This window comes from Sceloporus occidentalis, unplaced genomic scaffold (assembly GCF_023333645.1).
Source record: "Sceloporus occidentalis isolate IW3139 unplaced genomic scaffold, rSceOcc1.0.p SCAF_89, whole genome shotgun sequence".
NCBI classification, from domain to species: Eukaryota; Metazoa; Chordata; class Lepidosauria; order Squamata; family Phrynosomatidae; genus Sceloporus; species Sceloporus occidentalis.
The window spans coordinates 1,304,931-1,327,158 of record NW_028317069.1 but is presented as its reverse complement, the minus strand read 5'-3'; the positions used below and the strand labels follow the sequence as shown (position 1 = coordinate 1,327,158).

The window sequence follows — 22,228 nt, the reverse complement described above, 5'->3', positions numbered from 1 at the left end:
GGACACATTCAAAACAAGGTTGTTAAACATCTAAATAGTTCCACTATAGTTCAGTCACTCAGGATAAATGCAGCCAATAGAAAAGGATAGCATGTATACAATATAGATAGCTGGCAGGGCATATCTTCTCATACCGGTTACTAAGCCACTAGACTGTACCCAGAGGCATGAGGGTTACAGGGACAGAAGAGTCTCCAAGTACTATGTTAGTCAACAATATGTCCTATAAGTTCTACACATTCTACAGTGATGTATATATCATTACTAATATCCATACCTTAAAATCTGTCTGATCTTCAATGGTCAAAAAATGACATAGGGACATTAAAGGGCTCGCTTGTCCCCAATTTTTAGAGATTTGGTGGATCATTTGACATTCTGATAATTCAAATGCTAGTTTCCCCAACATGGACGCTTGGTTTTTTTTGTATGAACCGAATACATTTTTGTGGTTTTACTGCACTGCATGACTATTTGTCATTCTCATCACTCGACGAGAAATTAGATACTTTGTACTGCAGATTTACACTGGTCCATCTTTGATGATTTCACAACTTTCTTTCTCCTACCCTCGAGTTATCTATATGTGGAAATGTATCTTGGATAAATATTGCAGTGGTGGTGAACAGAACAGGAACTTAGAAGGTCCTAATGCACAAATATCACAAAGTCAAATAAAACACTTATATTGACACGATTTCCTTTGAAATCAGATCATGTTTCTAAACTATGAGCGAGTCTAGTTCGGGCTTCAACAGACTCTCTATTGACTTTCAGGTCTTTCCACCTGCTTTTGTATAATTTTTTTTTGGATATATAAGTAATTTACAAACAGATACCAGGTCTCCACCCAGTGCAACTGAATAAAAAGGTGTTCGAATGGCATTCTCTCTACTATACATTTAACCAAAGACCGGTATCTTTCAAAATATCCAGAAATCTGTGGCCCTTGGCCAACCTCCACTAAATCCTCTTAATCTACAAGGGTACAGCCTATGAAAACAATGTTAGCTCATAGCACAGTTTCCCCAGGGAACAAACAGCTTGTTATTTTAGTGCAAGGGAGACCCGTGCCAAGTCTACGCAATGACACGCTGCACCCTGAGCAGGTTCTGTTTCCAGAGTGCAACTAGCGGTCGTGTGAAGAGTATGGATTACAAGCATCGCCCTACTATGGACAGCCTTCTGGACTATGGATATGGAGAGGCTGGTTAGAACTCTAAGGGACACCTGGTGGCACCTTGGATGGAAGCCCCCAAAATAATACACATAGGATTTAAGAACTGAACTTTGGTAGCTATTTTTTGTTTTTACAGGCTATAGTTTATTCTCCTAAAACTCATAGTATGGCCTATAATGAGGGACTCTTTAGCTTACACATTTTCAGTGCCCATTCCCCATACCATATCCCCCAACGTTTCAGGGAGCCCAAATTGAGACCTCCTCCAGATGGGAGGCTTCAGAAAGAAGCAGTGGGCACTGTCTCATAAGTCGGAAGTGTGACCACCTGCCCACTTTACCTAGAGATGCTAGTGTGGCAAGGAGGCTAGATGTTTTGTCTGGTACCTAATTATAAGTTATGCAGAATCAGGGCACAAAGATCATGTATAGAGCAAGGCTAAATTAACCAATAAAGAAGTTTATACTTCTCTATTACTTAGGGTCACTGGACAACAATAATTTTTTGGCATCTCTGCGTTAGGAAACTACTAATCAAACTCCGACTCTCGCTCTGTAAATACAGAAGCCCATCCCTCCTAAAGCAGGGCTTAGGGCCATTAAAAGTTGATGCTTATAAAAGCCTATGAGGGTTATGCTTAAGGCCACATTCTATAAATAAATCTGCAAACATGTGTCATCCAAATGCTCTACACGTCATGGCCTGTATATTAAAGAATATTATTCAACAATCAGATTTGCTGTCCTCACGTGACCTTGCAACCCGGAGGGGCTGGCCACACATCTAACGTATTATGGTTTATATTCTTGCTTCATTTCCAATGCTACAGCATCTAAAATGCTACCGGGTAAATGTGTGTGTGTGTATATATATATAAATATATATATGCAAATATATATATATATATATATATGTAAATATAAATATATATAAATATATAATTTAATGTCATACTACAACGGACATTAAAAAGGACACAGCAGACACCTTTTGTCTGCTCCCCAGTTATTTCCCCCTTAGGAGATATGTAAACAGGGATAAATCCTCCAGGTTACTTCCACTCGGCTCCAACCATGGCTTGGTGAACACGTCCGTTAGGGGGGTCTATTGAGACCTCTGTACATCTGCCCATAAATCTTTCATTTATTTACATGGGAACGCTTCCCTGCCACCCATGTGTTCTCTCCCCTTCAGGAGATTCAAGCAGGAAAAATATTAGTAAGATGCCTTGGCATCCCTTGCAATATTGGTTCCAATGTGCAAATTACTTATAAATATGTCTGGAATACTACAAAGAGCGGTATTTGTCAATACAATGATGGAATTTAAAAACTAAAAAGCATTTGTATACGGCTCCTGGAATATAAGACGAGAGCAATAACTGATTAAGGTCTGATTCATTACAACAGGAAAAAACGGGCGACTTGACGGGCTAAGTGGGTCTGGTCCGCTGTCAAATTCTATGACCAGTACACACGGGTGGTTTCTAAATACACAGACTCATCTCATCCCTTCGACACAGACTGTTGCTTAGTTAATATTATACAGTTCATCATAACAATTCACCTATATCAAACTACTCGCAGTCTAATGCCCCATGGAGCAAAATTGGCCTTATTACTAATAAACACACACGCTTGGTGAATGGTGACACCATGCGGATATAATCAGTACTGCAACGTAACTATAACATGCCATTTCATTCAGCTTATCAATGTCGGGACACATTAATACAGTCTTGGAAACTAATCACGTAAGATGCAGACATTGTTACTGTATATTTAAGTAAATTGACAAATGTCTTAAACTTAATTAGGGAACAATGCTCTATGGATCCCGTGTGATTAATTTTTCTTTGAGACTAAGCAACACGTTTTAAAAGTGTGAACTGTATATGAAGTCGAAGCACAAAACATTACCAAAGACAAAAAGGAAACCAGATACGATATAGGATCTAAAAGCTCCGCTTCCATTTAACCAAAAATAACAGATTTGGTGAGACAATTAACTGCTTTTGGCAGTCACAGAGAATAGGTATGGTGTAAGGATGATTGTATGCCAAGCACCGCAAAATGCTACCGACTACAGTGAAAGGAGTGTGTGTATATAGGTTAGTGGATGAAAAGAGTGCATTTACTTGACCATTGCGTGTGGAAAAAAAGTGCCAGAGCCGTAACTGGAGTCGACACACTTAGACTCACAAAGATATCTAGAATTTGATGACAGGTAAAAACCATTCGGCCAACCTAGTGAGCCCATTTTTCCTGTAAAGATTTGGACCTTGGTCATATCTTATGTTCAGGATAACTTTATGCCTATCCCATGCGTGTTTAAATTCCCTTACTATGTTAGCCTCGAATAGCGGGGACACGAGCACTAGGCAAGTATAGTATTCCCATGTAGCCCTGGGCAGTACGCACAAAGCGCCAGTGCATGCAGGGAGCGCCACACACCGGGAACCACACACAAGGCAGCATGGATGATAAATTGTTGCACCTGGGAATTGCTCCAGGGTGGAGCTGAGAAAAAGTTTCTTTAAGGGCACACAGCGGTCAGACATTGCAGTGTCTTTTGTTTATAATGTTTATTTTATATAAATAGCTAATCTGCCTACACATAAAAGGTTCCATGACTTTTAAGCACAGGAGATATACGGTTTCCAAGGCGGCAGAACAGGCGCTGGCATGTAAGGCTTCCCCGTAACTCACGCAGCTGGGATTTCTAGCAAATCTTTTTCCTTGGTTCTTCCAGAGGTTATAACGCAGATAAAACCACAAGGCAGCGTTTCCTAGCCAAAAAAAAAATACCAAAAGATGTCTCCCAGAAAAAGCCCAAACACGAACATGAAGAGATGGTAAAGGTTGGAATAGTATGAGCTTTGAAGTTACGCTTGATGACCACAATCCTCTAAAGCTACATCAGTCACATACATTTAATGCCCCATGTACCCCCAAGTAACCATTGAATAAATATATATCCAGAGACTGGTAAATACACCTCTTAATCTAAGAAATTTTGCCCAAAAAAGACAAATGCAAAAACATTTACAGACTCTGCAACTTTAGTCAAATCTCTAGCATAGCCACCATCGGTGAATCTTTTTCAGCTCATTTTAAAAAGAACTTGTGCTGTAGCAGCTTTTCTCATAACTAAACTTGTTTATTACAATTAACGGTAGTGTAATCATTTTGGAGATAATTCAGATTTAAAAGTTTGCCCAGGGGCAAGCAGAGATCCAGAGTAGAAGTTTTTTGTCATCAACGTCCTGAAGTTCTCTATTCTCCCCACCTCACCCTTTTCTTACACATGTATTTTTATATTGTTTAAATTACGCAGGTTTGGTTAAGTGGAAACTCCCCGCAGAACCTGTGGTCATCACCAGTACTGGGAGTGGATTCCTTAGCTTTATGACTCTCACTTTATAGCATTAACATCTTATTAGGTTGGAACAGAGGTGCCTTAGTGTGGCCCCTCGTTATGAGGATTTGACCAGCAAGGGCCACTCACAAACCTTTAATATATATGGACTTTAATTACCTTTAATTATGGACCTGTAATTACTTCCAGGTGGATGGTGGTATGTGAGTGGGTTCCGCCGTTGAGTAGGGGCATGAGCAAATAAAAAGGCCCTGACCATGGATGTTACATAAGTACGGAAGTGCCTTTAGTACTTGCGTTACACTGTGCAGGACCCTTACCCTACGCTGAGCACAAACACATAAGGCTAGCGACACTGACAGCATACACACCCGGCCGCAACCTACACCCCACGAGCACCACTAATGCACTGAAGATAGTTAACCGCCCTTAGAAAATGAGTAGCGTTCTTCTAAAACACTGTAGATCTCGTTGCTTCAGTGACCCCTAAAAAATCCAAGCATTAGTGTCACTAAAGATAATGAGTAGGTGAGTTCTGATATGAAAAGGAACTTAGAAGGAAAAAAGGAGAGATGGAGGTATAAAGTTTCTGTCTGGATCCACCTAAATTTTATTATTGTGTTTTTAATACTACAGGGTAACGTTTCCTTTGTTTCGTAATCCCTTCAGTTTTTAATCCATATGGTAAAATGTCTTGAAACTGAATGTACTTAAGATTTCTGTGAAAAGATAGAGGCATGACGGAGAAAAGGATAAAGATTCATCTGAAATATCATCAGCTCTAGCTTGGCAGAGTTAACCCTTGTCATTCAGCACACGTACGCCAGAAAAAAGAAAACCCAAGCAGGGTGGACAATATAGCAAGCTTTATATATTTAAACAAAATTTTACAATTTTGTCGAGTCATCTAAATCTGCAAAAACAAGACCAGACATCCATAAAATGTATTAAAAAGCAAAAAAAGGTAAAATTTTTCAGACATTAACAAGCTCTTTCACTTCCACTCTCTGAATGTCTCACTACCTTCTCTGCCGACCACTTCCACTTCCGTGCTTCACATCTTCTTCAGTCTTCGTCCTCATCTCAGCGGTGATAACCTCCCGGTGAACTTCTGCCAAAATGGTGGAGCTTCTGGTTATGTCCACTCCCCCCAAAAAAAGGATTAGGGGAGAGAGGACATCACCAATAGCTCAGCCATTTTGGTAGAAGTTGCCTGGGAGGTTATGCCCGCTGAGATGCAGATGAAGAAAGAACAGAGAAGAAAGTAAAACAAGACGATACGAGACAGAGAAGCTGAAGCGGTCGGCGGAGCAGGCAAGGAGACATTCACAGAGCATTAGAGAGAGAGAACACAAAAAAGAGCGTGAGGGTGTGGGCATGGAACAACAAATTTCATTCGACGTTGAAGCAAATGGGCAGGAAACTACACTTGAAGAGGAATGCGCCAAAATCAAATTGAGAAATTTGTCCAAATCGTTTTTTTGATCCTTTTGCATGTCTATAATTGAGCTTGTAATGGTCTAAAAGCTGAATCAGAAACTAAGACTTCCAAACAAGGCTCACCCAGCAAGAAATGTATTTGTAATGTGTATGAAGCCTTCAAACTGCACCTGATAATAAAATAAGGAAGCCTGTCACCCTGAGAAGTAATTCTCAACTTTTTTGCCAAAGGGTTCAGGAGTTAATTTTTATTTAAGGGGACACTCCAACCACCACATGCACTTTAAGTCATACAATAACTTTGTTATTGTCAAGGACACTAAACTGTCCCTGTATGCCCCTTAATAATGCAGGTATAAATTACACATATGGAGAGTGGGATAGAAGTCTTATAATTTTAAGGTAGGGTTATGGAGATAATTGTTAATTTGTGGATTTATTTTAGGTGATTTACATTTTAACGTGTTGTGGCTTTATTCTTTTTACATTCTTTCCTTTTAGCGAATCCTCAAACACTAACCCGGTGCTTTGAAGTAAGCTCCTAACCTACTACAAGACCAATTAAGGAAATGCAAGTTTAAAGTTGAAAGAAACGCTGTACTATTTTCCATAACGCAAGGTTTATGACCATGTAATGCGCACTATTAAATGTTGGTGGCAATGCCTCTAATTAAAACCGCAATGATTTTTTGGACTGCTTGGACGACAAGACCTTTAAATGACATTTTAAACATGGAGAATAAAAGGTTAAGGAACAATCTTCATAGCTTAGATATTTTTCTATTGCTTGGATGGAAATCAAAGCAAGTGCCAAGGATGCGTACAGACTAATCTCTGAGCCAACTATAAAATGATCACCCTGGAGAACTCCGGTGACTTCCGGGATGTGTCAGCTTGACATTTGTTGCAAACAGGATGTCAGCTAGGATGCACAGACAATGTTTGTTGGCAGCACGGCCTGAAGTGGCATGTTAATAGAATCTAACAGCCTGATTCATCAGAAAAATCCTTATTTATCGATCCATTCTGAACGGAGTGAAGAGCTGCAATTGGGAATGCTTTTCTGAGCTACAGAATTAAGGAGCCTTCGTACATAAAAGGACACTTATTTGTACGAGACAATCTCCATGCTTGAAGACATTACCGAGACTCAAAGGACTCCCTGGACGGAGGATGGTCTATGGACATGCCTTTTGACACTGTTGACATATTTAAGGATGCAACAATGCAGATCAGGGGTCAACGTTGACATTGCTTATGGTGGACATTTACTGGGGTCTGTGGCGGACAATTTAATGTTTTATGGACCTCACAAACTTTGTCACGTACACTGGTGTCCTACGGGCAGCTTGCCTATACCTGGTGCAGATACAATACGATTTAAGTTAAAAACCCAAGATTTGATGCTTTAACCTCACCAGTGAAGTTGGTGATGGTGCATGTGCCAACCTAGGGCCTCAGAGGAAGACTCAGTCCCCAGTTGTCTTCTTCTGTGGCAACACACCCAAGAAGGATTTGATTTCACTCCCTACCCTCCATGGCAAAACCAAAAGGAAGGACGAAACTGTACTATACAGTGTACCACTACTACGCAAATAGCCTCTGTGAATACACACCCAACAAGGAACCCATCACCATGTTTGCTTTTTATCTGCAAATATAAATATTCGTCGACTTGTCTTAACGTAATTAAGTCTTCGCACGATATGAAGAACAAGACATTACATATGATTATCAATCTGGGTAAAAAGTGAAGAAAATTATATATCTTGAGAGTTACAAATGCCATTTAGCAAACAATTCAAACTGAAATTCTTAAATGTAATATTTTTCTTATATTACATATGTATAACATGTTATCTCCAATAATTAGGTAAGGCTGAAGCCTTAAGCCATAATATATATTACAATATATGCATACACCCAATACAATACAACAACTTTTACTTGAAGGACGGACTGTTTCCATAAGCAGTTATGTCCTTTAACTAGAGATAAAGCAAAAAGTTTAACACATTTGCTGTTTGCACATGATTTAAAGCAATTAAATTATCTCTAACGAGTCAAAGAAGGAGATAAGGTGGTTGTATTGCATTAGATCTTTGTTATATTATCAGATAAAGTAATACATTGTCCAAAATCTGGCAACATATTCCCCAAATCACCAGCAACTGCCCTTATTTTACCTTTAAGTAATAGAATAGTTAAAGAATAATAGGTCACAAGGAGGTAAGTGACTTGTAAATGTTTTTTACAAAGGCATGGATGCCTATTGAAGTACTTACTGTGTACTTTAATATGTATTAAGAGTAGTGAAGCTGTTTGGGGCATAACATGGTTCTAACCTGTTATGTTATCTCTCACCGATTGTTTAGTTACAGATTATCACCATGGGCATGGAGAAAATGAGAAATTCAGGACGGGAAATTGATTAGATAATGCTGGCCCTGCCACAAACTGCTGCTGATCTTGGTCTACGCTATTGTTCGAAATGTTTCCAGAAACTGAATCTTCAGTGAAGACAAAAAACACAATTCTGATGCCCTAGCCTGTCAACTTGACACACTGGCTACCCTGTTTGTATCATTAAAGTATCAGCACCTGTCTCCAAGAGCCCCACGTATGACAAATATACCAACTGAAGTGATTTGACATGGGTTCCGAAATGGAACACATGGGATTCAAACCCTGTTTGGTCCTTGGATGAACCAGCCTACCATCAGAAGTGATTCTTCATAGAGTCCAAGAATGTTCGTGATACGACGTCAGCGCCTACCCCATCAAAACTGGTGTAACCACCAGCTATGTACTCATGGCTGCACGTTGTGTTTTTACACTTGTATATCCATCTGGAGCAGCAGTATCCGAAAAAAAAAAAAAATACACCAGCTCACCGGGCATTTTCCAAGTGTGCCAGGTGGCCAGGCCTGAATAACCACCTACTGAACTAATTTGTCACGTGTGCACTGTAGGGTCCACAACACACACACACTGTACATACACACACACACACACACTGTACATACACACACATACAGCCCAAGCACATTCCCATAAAGAACACATAATAAAACAATACAAGCACTAGGGGGAGCAGACAAACTATACTTGATTGAAAACACTTTAAAACCTGTGCCTTTTTTTTTATATAACCCAGTAATTGGAACCTATTTAACCATATCAGTGACAGAATTTGCCTAGTACCTAGACTTTATCAACATACAAATTATCCTTGGCAATAAGTTAAAACAAGCTATTAATTTAATGTTATCTGCCTCCAAGGTATTTGCTGATCATCCGCTTCTGAAGGTCAGCAAGCAAATTTTGGCTCTGAATAGACTAACTGGCTCAGCTTATTTTTTCACCTGAATGTTTAATGAGAAAAACAATGAACTTTTATACATAATTAGCCTTTTATACAAACGTGGATCAGCGAACACAAAGTGCCATTGGAACACAGGGGTGATGGGAGTGATAAAGGGCCTTTGTACACCTATGACAATATATCAATAAAAAGCAAATTTCCAGCAATAGTCATTTACAACATTAACACCGTCTGCGACAGAGGTGTGGTCCATTTCATGTTATTTTAATTTTCTTTCAAAACAAAAACGGACATTTCTAAGTGACCCTAAACTTTTGGACAGTAGGGTGTATGTATATATATATATATATATATATATATATATATATAAAAATAATATTTACACACTTACAGACAAATACCAATGAAAGGTAAGTAAAAAGCGACATCTAGTGGTTAAAGGGTAAGCGACATCTTTCAAAGTGCATTACTTCTTTTGAGCCAGGAAAAATTGTGCTCAGTTGTAAATTTATAGATGCCCAGCCGAAACAAATTATATGCAAAATATTTAAATACTTAATTCCCCAAACGCCTACTGAAAGTTCACTTGTCCATCAAGTATGCCACCCTTTATGACCTCTTATGTTAATCTGACTCTGTTCTCCAATGTAACTGCATAACACATTACATGTATTTATATAGCGCCAGCAGATTCTGTAGCGTTGTTGCAATCAGTGGGATAATTTAACGTCACACACAATAACAAATTGGCACAAACGGAGAAGGTGGCCCTGCTCTTTAGAGCTCACAATCTAGTACTGGTGCATACGGGTTTCTGCTTACCCCATCTATGTCAAAAGGTCGACTTTTTGAAAAGCAAATGGTCCTTTATCAGTGGTTTTTTTTTGGTGGTTTTTTTTATTTATTTTTTTAAAACAGTTTTAGTTACGTTTTTAGCCAGCTGCATGTAGTCATTAATACATCCAAAGTCCCCAAATCCTACGCGATCTTAGTATTTTTCTGGGCCAAAGACAGATATGTCTTATAGCCCAGATATGCTACTCTGCCCCGCAAATATGCCTTATACCCCTATACGCCACTGTGGCCCCCCCCATATTCCACTGCCCCCCTCAAATATGCCTCATAACCCCATATATGCCACTGTGCCCCCTGATATGCCACTCTACAAGCCCCCCAGACTTCGATTATCCATGAGCTGTTGCAGCCCTAATATATAATATACATAATAAAGTTAATATAGAATAAAATTATAATCTAAAATAGAAGACATATATAATCAAATAGAAGATATAATATATAATCAAATATAATAAAATTTTGCTTGCAATATAGAACACACTATAACTGATCTGTTTATTATTTCAGATGTCAAAAGCATTCACAGCTTGTTTTTGTTCATTCAAAGATATTAACAAACACTACAGAGGGATATAGATACAACGGCAATAAATGGAATTCTACAAACAAGAAAAAATAGCAAGGCCAAATGCAATATAGCAACCTGATATAGTTAATTATTTAATTTTAATATTTTGCGATCTGCTGACCGTATGTGTTAATGTTTCGTGATTACATGATGTATATGACATTGGTGTCAAAGTTGTTACCTTGTCCTGCTTTCAGTACAACAGATATCAGACTCATATACCCAAACATAAGCTTTAAGCAAAATTAAACATATTTGTTATATAAGCAAAACACTTTTTTCCCCCAAACATTTTATTTTCGACGTCACTTAGAGGCTAGGAACCAAAAATCTAAATGAGGACAACTCAAACACTTACTACCACATAGCCTTAACATTTTTGTCTGTTCTATCACTTACAGAATTCCAAAACACCCCCAAAATTCAATTCTCAAAAACGTATGTTTATTTTTTGGTTTTTTTTTACAGTTATTTGCTCAAGACTCAAGCTGAAGCTCTTACGACGACACCACAGGGTCCATTTGTAAGTGTTCCATCTAAAATGGGCCAGCACCATGGATCTTTATCAGCAGTTACTTCCAGGCCGTTCCGCAGTCTATCACTAAAAGGCTGGATGTCCTGACTGATCAGTTCCGTATCTTGTCTCCACCAAAGTAGCCAGCCCATCCTCAGCGCCGCTGTGGTTTCTACTACAATTTCAGGGTCTTTTACGGCTACCGGACCCAAAACGCATCTTCTGGTCATCGAGCCACCTCTTCCTATTTAGCAAGGTCAAGAGAAATTTGTTGTTTCTAAAATTATGACATTCATGAAGTGATCTTCGTAGCCTACAATATCTGGTAGACTGGGAGGAATATAGACCAGAAGAACATTACTGGGTTTTGAGAGGAAACGTGCATGTTATTTATTGCCTAGTTGGAGGAAATCCCAGTATATTTCTTGACAAGCCTTCTTCGCAGAGCTTAGTGGTGCCATCTTTGGGGTAATAGTACTGTAATGGACATACCACTGGCTGCTTGGTCTTCCATGCCATATAGGTGGGTCTTGCCAGTTTCTAATTCTCATGTACAAGTGTTACATGCCAGGCATCTTTTATGGTATCTGTGTATCACTTATCCTATGCAGCATGTATCCCGTGTGTCACAATTTAATCTAAAGACGCAGTTATCTCTTCCTTGTCCCTTTAGTGAGCCAGTTAGAACTTTAAATAAGCTTTTAGTTCTGAAAAATATCTTACCTCATGATAACACCAAAGCTCCTCAGCTACAGTACATGCCTATATATATATATATATATATATATATATACATATATATATACATATACATAGATATATACTAACACAATCACAGCACAAAGCCTGTCAGTCAACATCTTAGAGTTGCAAAGTTATAGGCAACATATAGATGCCCAAAATTGTATAATATCATGATGATGATCACAGAATATATACCGTATTTATATGATTTTATATTATATTTATAAACATGTATGAAAAAAATAAACAAAACGATGGGAGAGATTTGGAACTGCCCCTTCCAAACTTGTAAAGAAGGAATGGACCAGCTACTTGTTGAATAACTTTGATAATGTTTGACTACATGCCAACTACTTGAATAATGCGACGGCCACTCATTAACTAGCGCGGCTGATGCGAAGTAGTCCAGGAGGGCAAAATCTGGACACTTATTTACGATTCATTGTAAGCGTCTGTCTTTCCGTGTGTCGGTGTGTGTGTATATATATATATATATATATATATATATATATATATATATATATATAATAACAGTATTACTTTATAGTGTAAAGGTTTTAATACGGATTTTTACACACCTAATTAACGTTGTGTGGAACCAAGATGAATCCAGCGATCCAGAAGCGACAGGATTAAGCCCGGAGTAGCGAAGAAGACGCTGTATACTGCAATTTCGCAGGATCACCATCCGCAGCACGTCGGCCGTATTGGTCCTGTGAGTAAAGACATGGTGACTACAGCCGTTCGCGAGATACAGAAGTTGCACTGTTGGCGGATTACATACCCTCTGACATTTCAAGTGCCCTTAACTGTGACGCCAGCGTTAGGGGGGTATGACAAGTGACAGGGCAGACCCCAGAGGTGGGTGAGGGACATGGCCACACAGCTATTTAATCATGCTAGCGTCACCAGTAACACGTGAGGGCTGCAATCATGTCTGCGGTACAACAGCACAGACCGCCACAGCTTTTATGGTGATTTAAGTCCATATCCCCCCTATTACCGGTCGAAGAGGGGCAGTGGGGCAGCTATCCATGACACTGGTTGAAAACCAGGACTGACCCATAAAAAACAGGACTGTAATGAGACAGGATAAAGACTATTTGTTCCCCCTCACAATAAATTATCATTCGCATTTGCTCTGCATTCATGTTTGTGGTGCAGGGAGTTTCTATAGGGTTGCTGACATTCACATTAAGCAGTTTCTAACTGGGGAAAGCGCTACATTATGTTTACTGAGTCCAGTATGTCGCCACCATGCACGGTAATTATTTGTATTTACTCATACTCACAGAGCCGCCGGCGTCTCGGTTAGCCAAAGCTCCGCTATCGCGCGAACACGGCGCTGCTTTTTCTCATTTAATACACAACTGTCCAATCAGGTCAATCCTACAGCACCACGTGCAAGCGAGCGCTTACCTCTCAGGTGGAAATCGTGAAACTAATCAGCTGGAAGGTTCAGAACAAATCTGATTGGCCGTTACTTTACCGTGGACGAGGCGTGAAACGCACACGCGGTTTAATTTCTGCGTTTCAGCCCTCGTTCTGGGCTGAATTTAACCAATCGCCTCGAAGCGTATGGGATTTTTTTTTTTGCGCTTCAAATCTCGCTCGGGAAAAGGTTTGCGCGCATTCGGCGCTGGAATTCTAGCGTTTGGAAGATTTTGGAGAGGACGCTGAGACACCCCTTGTAGGCACGATATTTTATCTTCAGTATTAAGACAGTTTGCAAAGATGTCATTAATATTGTGTGTCTGAAAAAGAAATCCCATAAATTATGTTTTTATAATGTTATCTAAATTTATTTCCGGTGGAGGAAAACTTTAATTAATTTCCTTCTAATTTAGGCAATAGAGGTTAATATTATAAGCTGTTATTCATACTTTGACAGATTTTTATATTAACTATTTTATTACTATATTTTGCATTAGGAGGGGGGGGTCTCTGTTATATTTAATTTTAATTGAATTATTTTATTAACAAAAACCCCGAAAATATACAATATATAAAAAGTATATCATTTGAAGTCTTAATCATTTATTTTTTAATCTTAAAAAAAATAACTCTAATATCAGAACATTATATATATAAATAAGTTGAGTAAATAAAACAAAACAACCCCCCCCCCCCCCCGCCAAAAAAGGCAGAATCAGAAATAACATATTACTTAAGGGGTTATAGGAATATGTTTGAGCAAAGCACAAGCTTTCATTGTGAACCAATAAGTTACTTTTTCTACAATGTAACAAGTAAAGGCAAAAATGGCAAGTTAAACCATAACATATTTGTTTTTTGTTTTTTCTTAGAATTTAAGTTTTTTGCAACCAAGTAACTGGGAAATGTAATTCAGCATTTAGAGCAGTTTTGCCTAAGCATTTTACTGAATGCAAAATGCACTCTTAACCCAAGTATGCAAATCATTCCTTCTATGTGCCTATGTGCATTTTATATGTATATATATATATATATATATATATATATATATATATATATCCTATTCTGTACTAGCCAATGGCCATGTGCAATGCACTGAGGGCCTGTTCATATTTCAGCTTTGTATAAAACAGATTAATTTACATATTACTATTTAAAGACATCAAACTCCAAGAAGGTAAAGTCGATACTAAATTTAAAAAAATAAATGACCATGCACGCTCCACCTATTTGCTATCCATTTGGCTCTCGTGCAATATAGATGATAGCTCTGTGTGGATTGACAATATTCCATGTAAATGGCATTTCTTCGAAGATGTAAGGAAACGTTAACACGCGCAACAACCTTTATATTTATTCATACAATTAGCACATCTTGTTAATTAAAAAATACCTGCCAAAAAGTAATAGCTGCTCTATAGTAGTAAAATATACTTAAGTATTTTTGTGCAAAATTGGGTTTTGTAGTTTTTTTATTTTAGATTTAAATGTTTTATTTTTTTCCCTGTGGAATGTTGACCTGATAGATAAATCATAAGCTGGTGCCATTGGGCAATTAACCTACAGCTGCCATCATCCCTAACAAGTCTAACATCTGCTGGAAGGCCCCATGTTGTTACTAGCACTTTATTATGTATTAAGACCAAGCTGGTGTTGGATTACAGCTATAGTAATGCTCTGCTCACCAAGATTGTTAAATGATTGCCATGGTACTGATATAATATTATATAATATAGATATTTTCTCACAGGTCTCCATCCATCTTCCAGTTGTCGCACCAGATTCCTTGCTCAGTATGCCAGCAACCCTCAAGGTCACTTTTTGGACTGAAGCATCCCAGCAAGTCCTAGCAGGTGGATCAGCAGGTAGGATAAAATAAAACTGCCATCTACATACTGTATATCATTAGTATGCTAGATAATAGTGGACAGGATTTACATATCAAAAATCTTTGTGAACAACATTTGGGGTATAGACTGTTTTACTTGAGTACCAAGCAACCCCGTGTTAGAGTTTTAAGAATTGATCGCCTTTTCAGCTGCCAGTATTATGCCAGTAAAATTGGCTCAATGACGTATGGCCAAAACACCATAAAAAATGCCTCTAGGACGCGACGCTGGTAATCAATCAGTTATATTCAACAGTGTATTTTACTTTGAAGGTAAGTGTGCGTTTTGCCATTTAACTTTAGAAAGCTGTTTCTGAGCACTTTAAAAACAATGGGATGGCATACTGCGTTACGTTAGTTACCCAAGTCTGTCTGATTATAGAGATAATGCATGATTGACTTTAATGTTATGAAACTCTGGAAGATCAGTCACTGGGATTTAGGATACTGTTGGACGTAAAATCTCTCTTTATTTTGGGCATAAGAAAAATTGGCTAACATTATCTAAATTACAGTTTGTAAAGATGTTACATTGCTGGTGTTATGAATGAACAAATGTAGAATGGTATAAGCATGAATGAGAGAGAGAAAATAAAACGGTTGTGGATTGGAATAATTATCAGCGACAAGTATGTGCAAGGATTGTCATAAAATTGAGTGTCATGAAAGAAAAGAATGTTTACTTGTTGAAGCTCCTGATAGATCTGCTATTAACTTATTACATGTCATAAAAGAATGTGTGAAATAGTTATAGTTGCATAGTACCTAAGGTTGAAAAAAGACCAAAGTCCATCAAGTTCAACCCTCCTACCGAACCTTTCCTACTCTTGATCCAAAAGAAGGCAAAAACCCCAAATTAAGCTAATTTGAATTCTGCCATCAGGGGAAAAAAATCCTTGACACCAAAAGATTTCTCCTTGGATCAAGAAGCTCTAAAATATTCTATTTATAGCCCTGTATGTCAGGCCTTTCTGAAAAAATATCCTGACCCCTTTTGAAGGCATTCCGTAACTTTTATTGTCCTCACTGTAAAGAATCCCTTCCTTCGTCGTCTATGAAATCTCTGCCCTTCCAGTCATATAATTTTGGCGATCCATCAACAGGTACTCGTACACATACAATTGAGCGTTTATGGGGTTTATAGTTACTTCTCGACGATTCATCCAAAATTACTTTGCAGAATTTATGTGGCTACATCTTTTGAAGCGAGAAAATCTTTTTGATGCCGTTTGCAATTCAATAAAACTGAATTGGCTTTCACAAGTCGTCTATTAAGCAACTGGTTAATTATCTGTTTGATTAATTTTTCAAGGTATTTTAGTAATTATAAAATGTTATAATAAATCAGTAGGTGATGCCCGCATAATACAAAAGTACCTTGGGTTCAACCTGACAGCAAGGGGAAACGAATGAGAGATGTCCATGTGCAGCATTGGTCAACCCTTCTTTATCTCCATAAATGAATGGCATCCCTCATTCTCCTTTATAGTGTCTCTGCTGTCATATTAACCAGTGTTGTGTTTTTCCTTTCGCTCTTCTTTCACTCAACGTATTCACTCTTCAAATCTTGAAGCCCTCATACCTGGCAGTCCAGATGTGAGGGTGAATGTCTCTCCTTTGAGTCATCAACTCTATATCACTATAATTGATCTCAAATGGAAAAATTTGACAAAGATTTTGACAGGGCAAGTTGTTGAAGGGGCTATTTGTTACAATATGACCAGCGAAAATAGATAGATGTGCCCAGAGAATATTGGTAAGATCTGAGGAACTCTGAAATGATACCGTATGTCAGCAGAGTGTGTACACCGGTCACTAATTATATGAAATGTTCTTGCATATCGACACAAGCCAGTTTCGACCAATATGTTAAGTTATACCTGGAAATATTACAGGAGGCCATGTACTCTATGCTGGTTAGGGTTTGTTGCACCGTCTGTGCCTTCTCTTTCTGATAGGTTTAAACGTGATACTATCTCAAGTATAAGTGAGGATTGTATATCTGATTTGAGATTATCTTGTTCAGAATATGAGTCTAGGGATATCAATAGTTGGGTTGGGGTGGTATGGCAGTCTACAATGCCCGCACTGTCAATGCTTTAGCCTGCACTATGGTGAAGGGGTTAAATCGCACATCAATGGCTTTAGAAGAAATGTTGTTAGCTTTGAAAGGTACACAAGAAGCTGTTACAGAATAGAGCAGCTATAGATTATTTACTATTGAAATATAACCATGGTTGTGAATGTTTTGCTCGTCTGTTTCGATTTGACTGACCTTTCTAAATCCATACAATAACAATAACAATCCCTCAGAAATTTGATCCAAGGGATGAAACAAGATGCAGATCAAGGATGGTGGGATTGGCTATTTGCATGGCTGCCCGATTGGGGATGGGTAGAAACTTTGCTAAGTGCTTTAATTGCTATAGTAGATATAAGTATATGTTTATGCTGTTGTATTCAATGTATACCTAATTTTTTAACAATTTGCTCGAATATCTGTAGACATAAGTATTAATATACTAGATAAGGTATGAAACGGCTATTTGCAAGCAGATGAACACAAATATTTTCTAAGTGCTTGAAGCAAGCAGTAAAGTAGTTATAATAATAAATATAGTTATATATAAGAAGTAGTTGTGAGGTGGCTGCATCCGGACGGGAAAATAGTGGTGAAGATGTAATACAAAGTCCTGCAGGAGTAACTAGTACTCCTGAATATATTCTGTCCGGCGGTCCGCTTACTCACAAAAGGGGGGACTGTGGAAGAATACAGGATGACCTATGTCCCATATTCTGTTCTCCTGAACAGAATATTTCCACTAACTACTGATAACACCAGTTTGTTTGGATACTAAGCACAAGGTTTGTCTGGATACATAATCTTGACCTTCTTCGCTATTAGTTGTGTAAATATGTTTACTAATAAGGGCATAGAACTATTTTATGTATTATGTTTGGTTTAGGAATAGGGCGTTATTTCCGGTATGATTATATAAATATATCCATAATGCGTCATAATAAACATTGTATAATAAATCTTATTATACAAACTCGTCTGTGTCTGATTTTCTCCCGGGCCGCTCGATAAAGATATCTACATAATTTGGAACCCCAAGGTATAGAAGTACTCGGAAGTTCCCCGACAAACTCTACTACAGAATGGATTAAAAAAAAAACAAAAACAAAGAAAATCAGTTTATTGGAGTGGCCCAGTGAGTGCCCAGACCTTAACCCATTAGAGATGATGTGAATTGGCCTCAAAAGAGCATATTTTGAGATAAATTTATACATAAATGCTGGAAAATCCAAAGGGTTCACATAAATCGTTTAGGTGCTTTACATCTATCACAATGTTTTGCATTTGAATGCATTTTCCTTATAGTTATCCTATCAACTAGATTAATATTAATTAATGAGCCACTTCTTTAGTTGGTAGAAAAGCGGGTGTCCTCCTGTGACATATTTTCATGGGTCCATGTGAATGAATGGCTCTTGGTGAATGAATGCTTTGTTACTGCTCTTCACCAACCAGTAACGCTGCAGTTTGCCAAGAAGTGGCATATATCCTGTTACCGAAATCTCCTGATAAATCCTATGAGTAACCTTTTTCTGTGACATGAAACTCCAGCAAGTGCAATCTGTAACAGAATGCATGAGAAATTTTACATCCTCAGGCACTTAGAATGCTGCGGTAAACACTTGGAAAAGGACATTTAGTTTGTGACGACCCAAACAAAAAGCCAAATAACATTTTTCCCAGATATGTAAAAAAAATAATAATGTGATTTTACTTAGGTCTCACAGAAAATGACAAATTGTAGTTATTGTGTATTACCACTCGATGGCAGACTTGGATAGTTTACATGTGAGCACTAAAATACCATGATTTAAAGGCAGAATATGACGGTATCTCTTGTCCAACATGTGTGTGTGCAGTGTGCATGTATGTGTGTGCAGTTTGTCCAGTGTCCAACGTATGTGTGCGTGCGTACCGTGTATGTCCGGTGCGCGGTGGGTGCGTACAGTGTATGTCCAGTGCACGGTGGGTGGGTGCGTACAGTGCATGTCCGGTGCGCGGTGGGTGCGTACAGTGCATGTACAGTGCATGTGCGGTGGGTGCGTACAGTGCATGTCCGGTGGGTGCGTACAGTGCATGTCCGGTGCACAGTGGGTGGGTGCGTACAGTGCATGTCCGGTGCGTACAGTGCATGTCCGGTGCACAGTGGGTGGGTGCGTACAGTGCATGTCCGGTGCGCGGTGGGTGCGTACAGTGCATGTCCGGTGCACAGTGGGTGGGTGCGTACAGTGCATGTCCGGTGCGCGGTGGGTGCGTACAGTGCATGTCCGGTGCACAGTGGGTGGGTGCGTACAGTATATGTCTGGTGCGCGGTGGGTGGGATCCTTCCAAATCTCTAATTTTCATAAAATGCTACTTAACAAAGCAGTTGTTATGCAGAAAGTCCTTGCAAAGATATGGCCCCATACCATGCTAATGTCTTTTCCCTCGAAAGTGTCTTTTATATTTTATTAAACTTATCTAGATATGATGATATGATGTCAATTTAATCATTATTCCGCGTGTAAAAGTCTTACTCTCGAGTACCTAGGTAGCCATGAATGTCCGTGTCACCACCTGGTATCCTCCTTCTCCTTGCCATACCCTCTAAAACAAAAGGTTTCGCTTTGGCCATTTGAAGCATTGTAGCATTTGGCCCTAATTTGTTTATATGGGTCAGTAGGAGGACAGGGTGGTTTTGTTCTAGACACGCATATTCCTCCATACGCTCAAACGTAGAACACGCTAAAGACCATACTCAAAATTCGCTGATATGTGTGTATATCATGGCAGGATCGGAGATGAAGCAAATGTTTGGTTTAATAGCACACTTAACGTATAGGTTACTTTGGTATCTTTAAAAGGCCGTGCCCAATCATATGAGTGACGGAGCTCTTAAATGCTTCTCAACCGAATTACTGTTAATTGTGCTGAACGCAGCCCCCCTTTATAACAGTGATTTATTGTATTTTTTCAATTTGTATTGAAAAAAACAAATCCGTTTGCGTTGGCCCCTGCACCAAGTAAATTTGGGAATAAAAGGTCCTTTTTGTTCTCCCTGTAGGCTTTTAAGATTTTGCACCTTTAGGTTGTGCCATTGGGGATTTTAGCTTGAAAAGCATTTTAACATATCCCGGCCTCGCTGTATCATAAATGACATCACTAAAAACATGGCGGCCTCATTACTTTTGACAGCACCTGCTTTGCTGCCTGATTGACCCCGGGTTTAAACTGCGTCGCTTTTTCTGATCCCCTCCGCAGGGCTCGCTAAGACCTGGCCACTGCTTAGCGTTCTCTTAGGAAAATATTATTTTTTGCCAGAGGGTGAAACTTGATTCTTATACCAAGAACAAATTAATTCACCATATCGTACTTTTAAAGAAAAATATATATAAATATATAAAATTTGCCTTAAGTAGCAGAATCAAGACTTGTCAGCTGGAAATTCATACAATGCTTGTGGGTTTGTGTGCTGCCTTGAATGTTGCGTTGTATGTGTTCATGTGCCAAGGATCATGGAGTAGAATTAACCAGAGATGAAGGGTTACAAGGAAAAGTGTGATTGCAGGTGCAATCAGCTACAAATACAGTAATGGAATAACACAGAATTTCTAGTATATTATCTGATGATCTCCAACATTTTCTTGGCTTTCAGGTTGAATTAAAACATAGAATTTGACAGCAGATAAGATCCATTTGGTCCATCTAGTCGATTTTTTTTTTTTTTTTTTTAATTTTTGTTTTGTTAAAGACTTAAACGTCAAGCGGTCTTTTCCTTTCCCATCCATGTTTAAATTATTTCACTGTATTAGCCTCTACCACTTTTGCTGGTAGACTTTTCTACCTTTCTACCACCCTTGCAGTAAAGGTAAGAATTCCTTATATTATATCTACATCCATTATATAGGCTATATTTACTAAACCTCAGGTGTTTGTATTTGGGACCGGAGCAATTTTGACGTTGTTTCTGCAGTGGCGTCGGCAGGGGGGGGCCAGAGGGGGCCATGGCCCCCCCTACATCATGCTGTGCCCCCCCAATCGAAACGCCGTCTTTTTTTTTTTTTTTTTTAATAGACCCGGAGGAGAGAGTGAGAGGCGCCGAGCGGTTGCTGAGGAATAAGTTCTCAGCAACCGTTCGGCGCCTCTCACTCTTCTCCGCGACCGAGAGGCCTCTTCCTGGTTCGCAGTGCCGGCATTTCAAGCCGAGCGCCGGTATATGTCGTCATATCCGGTGCCCAGCAGTGAAGCCGGCAGAACCAGGGATACAGAGACCTCGCGATCTCACCGCTGGACAAGCCCAAGGTAAGTGAACTTCAAAGGGGGGGGTTAGAAAGTTAGGAGGGGGTTAGAGAGTCAGAAGAGGTAGATAGGAAGTGAGAAGGGGTAGATAAGGATAGATTGGGAGGGAGAGGGGATAGATAAGGATAGATAAGGATAGATAAGGATAGATAAGGATAGATAAGGATAGATAAGGATAGATAAGGATAGATAAGGATAGATAAGGATAGATAAGGATAGATAAGGATAGATAAGGATAGATAAGGATAGATAAGGATAGATAAGGATAGATAAGGATAGATAAGGATAGATAAGGATAGATAAGGATAGATAAGGATAGATAAGGATAGATAAGGATAGATAAGGATAGATAAGGATAGATAAGGATAGATAAGGATAGATAAGGATAGATAAGGATAGATAAGGATAGATAAGGATAGATAAGGATAGATAAGGATAGATAAGGATAGATAAGGATAGATAAGGATAGATAAGGATAGATAAGGATAGATAAGGATAGATAAGGATAGATAAGGATAGATAAGGATAGATAAGGATAGAT

The 22,228-nt window shown here is 38.8% G+C and overlaps 1 protein-coding gene across 1 annotated transcript in view; it reads left to right on the top strand.

The window, feature by feature from the left end:
* Positions 1–1,086: 1,086 nt before the first annotated feature.
* The window catches only part of LOC149284671 (mitochondrial 2-oxodicarboxylate carrier-like), a 94,994-nt gene continuing 73,852 nt past the window's right edge, over positions 1,087–22,228 (top strand). Inside the window, exon 1 of the mRNA XM_089496302.1 lies at positions 1,087–1,210. Coding sequence (XP_089352428.1) covers positions 1,087–1,210 — 124 coding nt within the window. The remainder of the gene's footprint in view (positions 1,211–22,228) is intronic.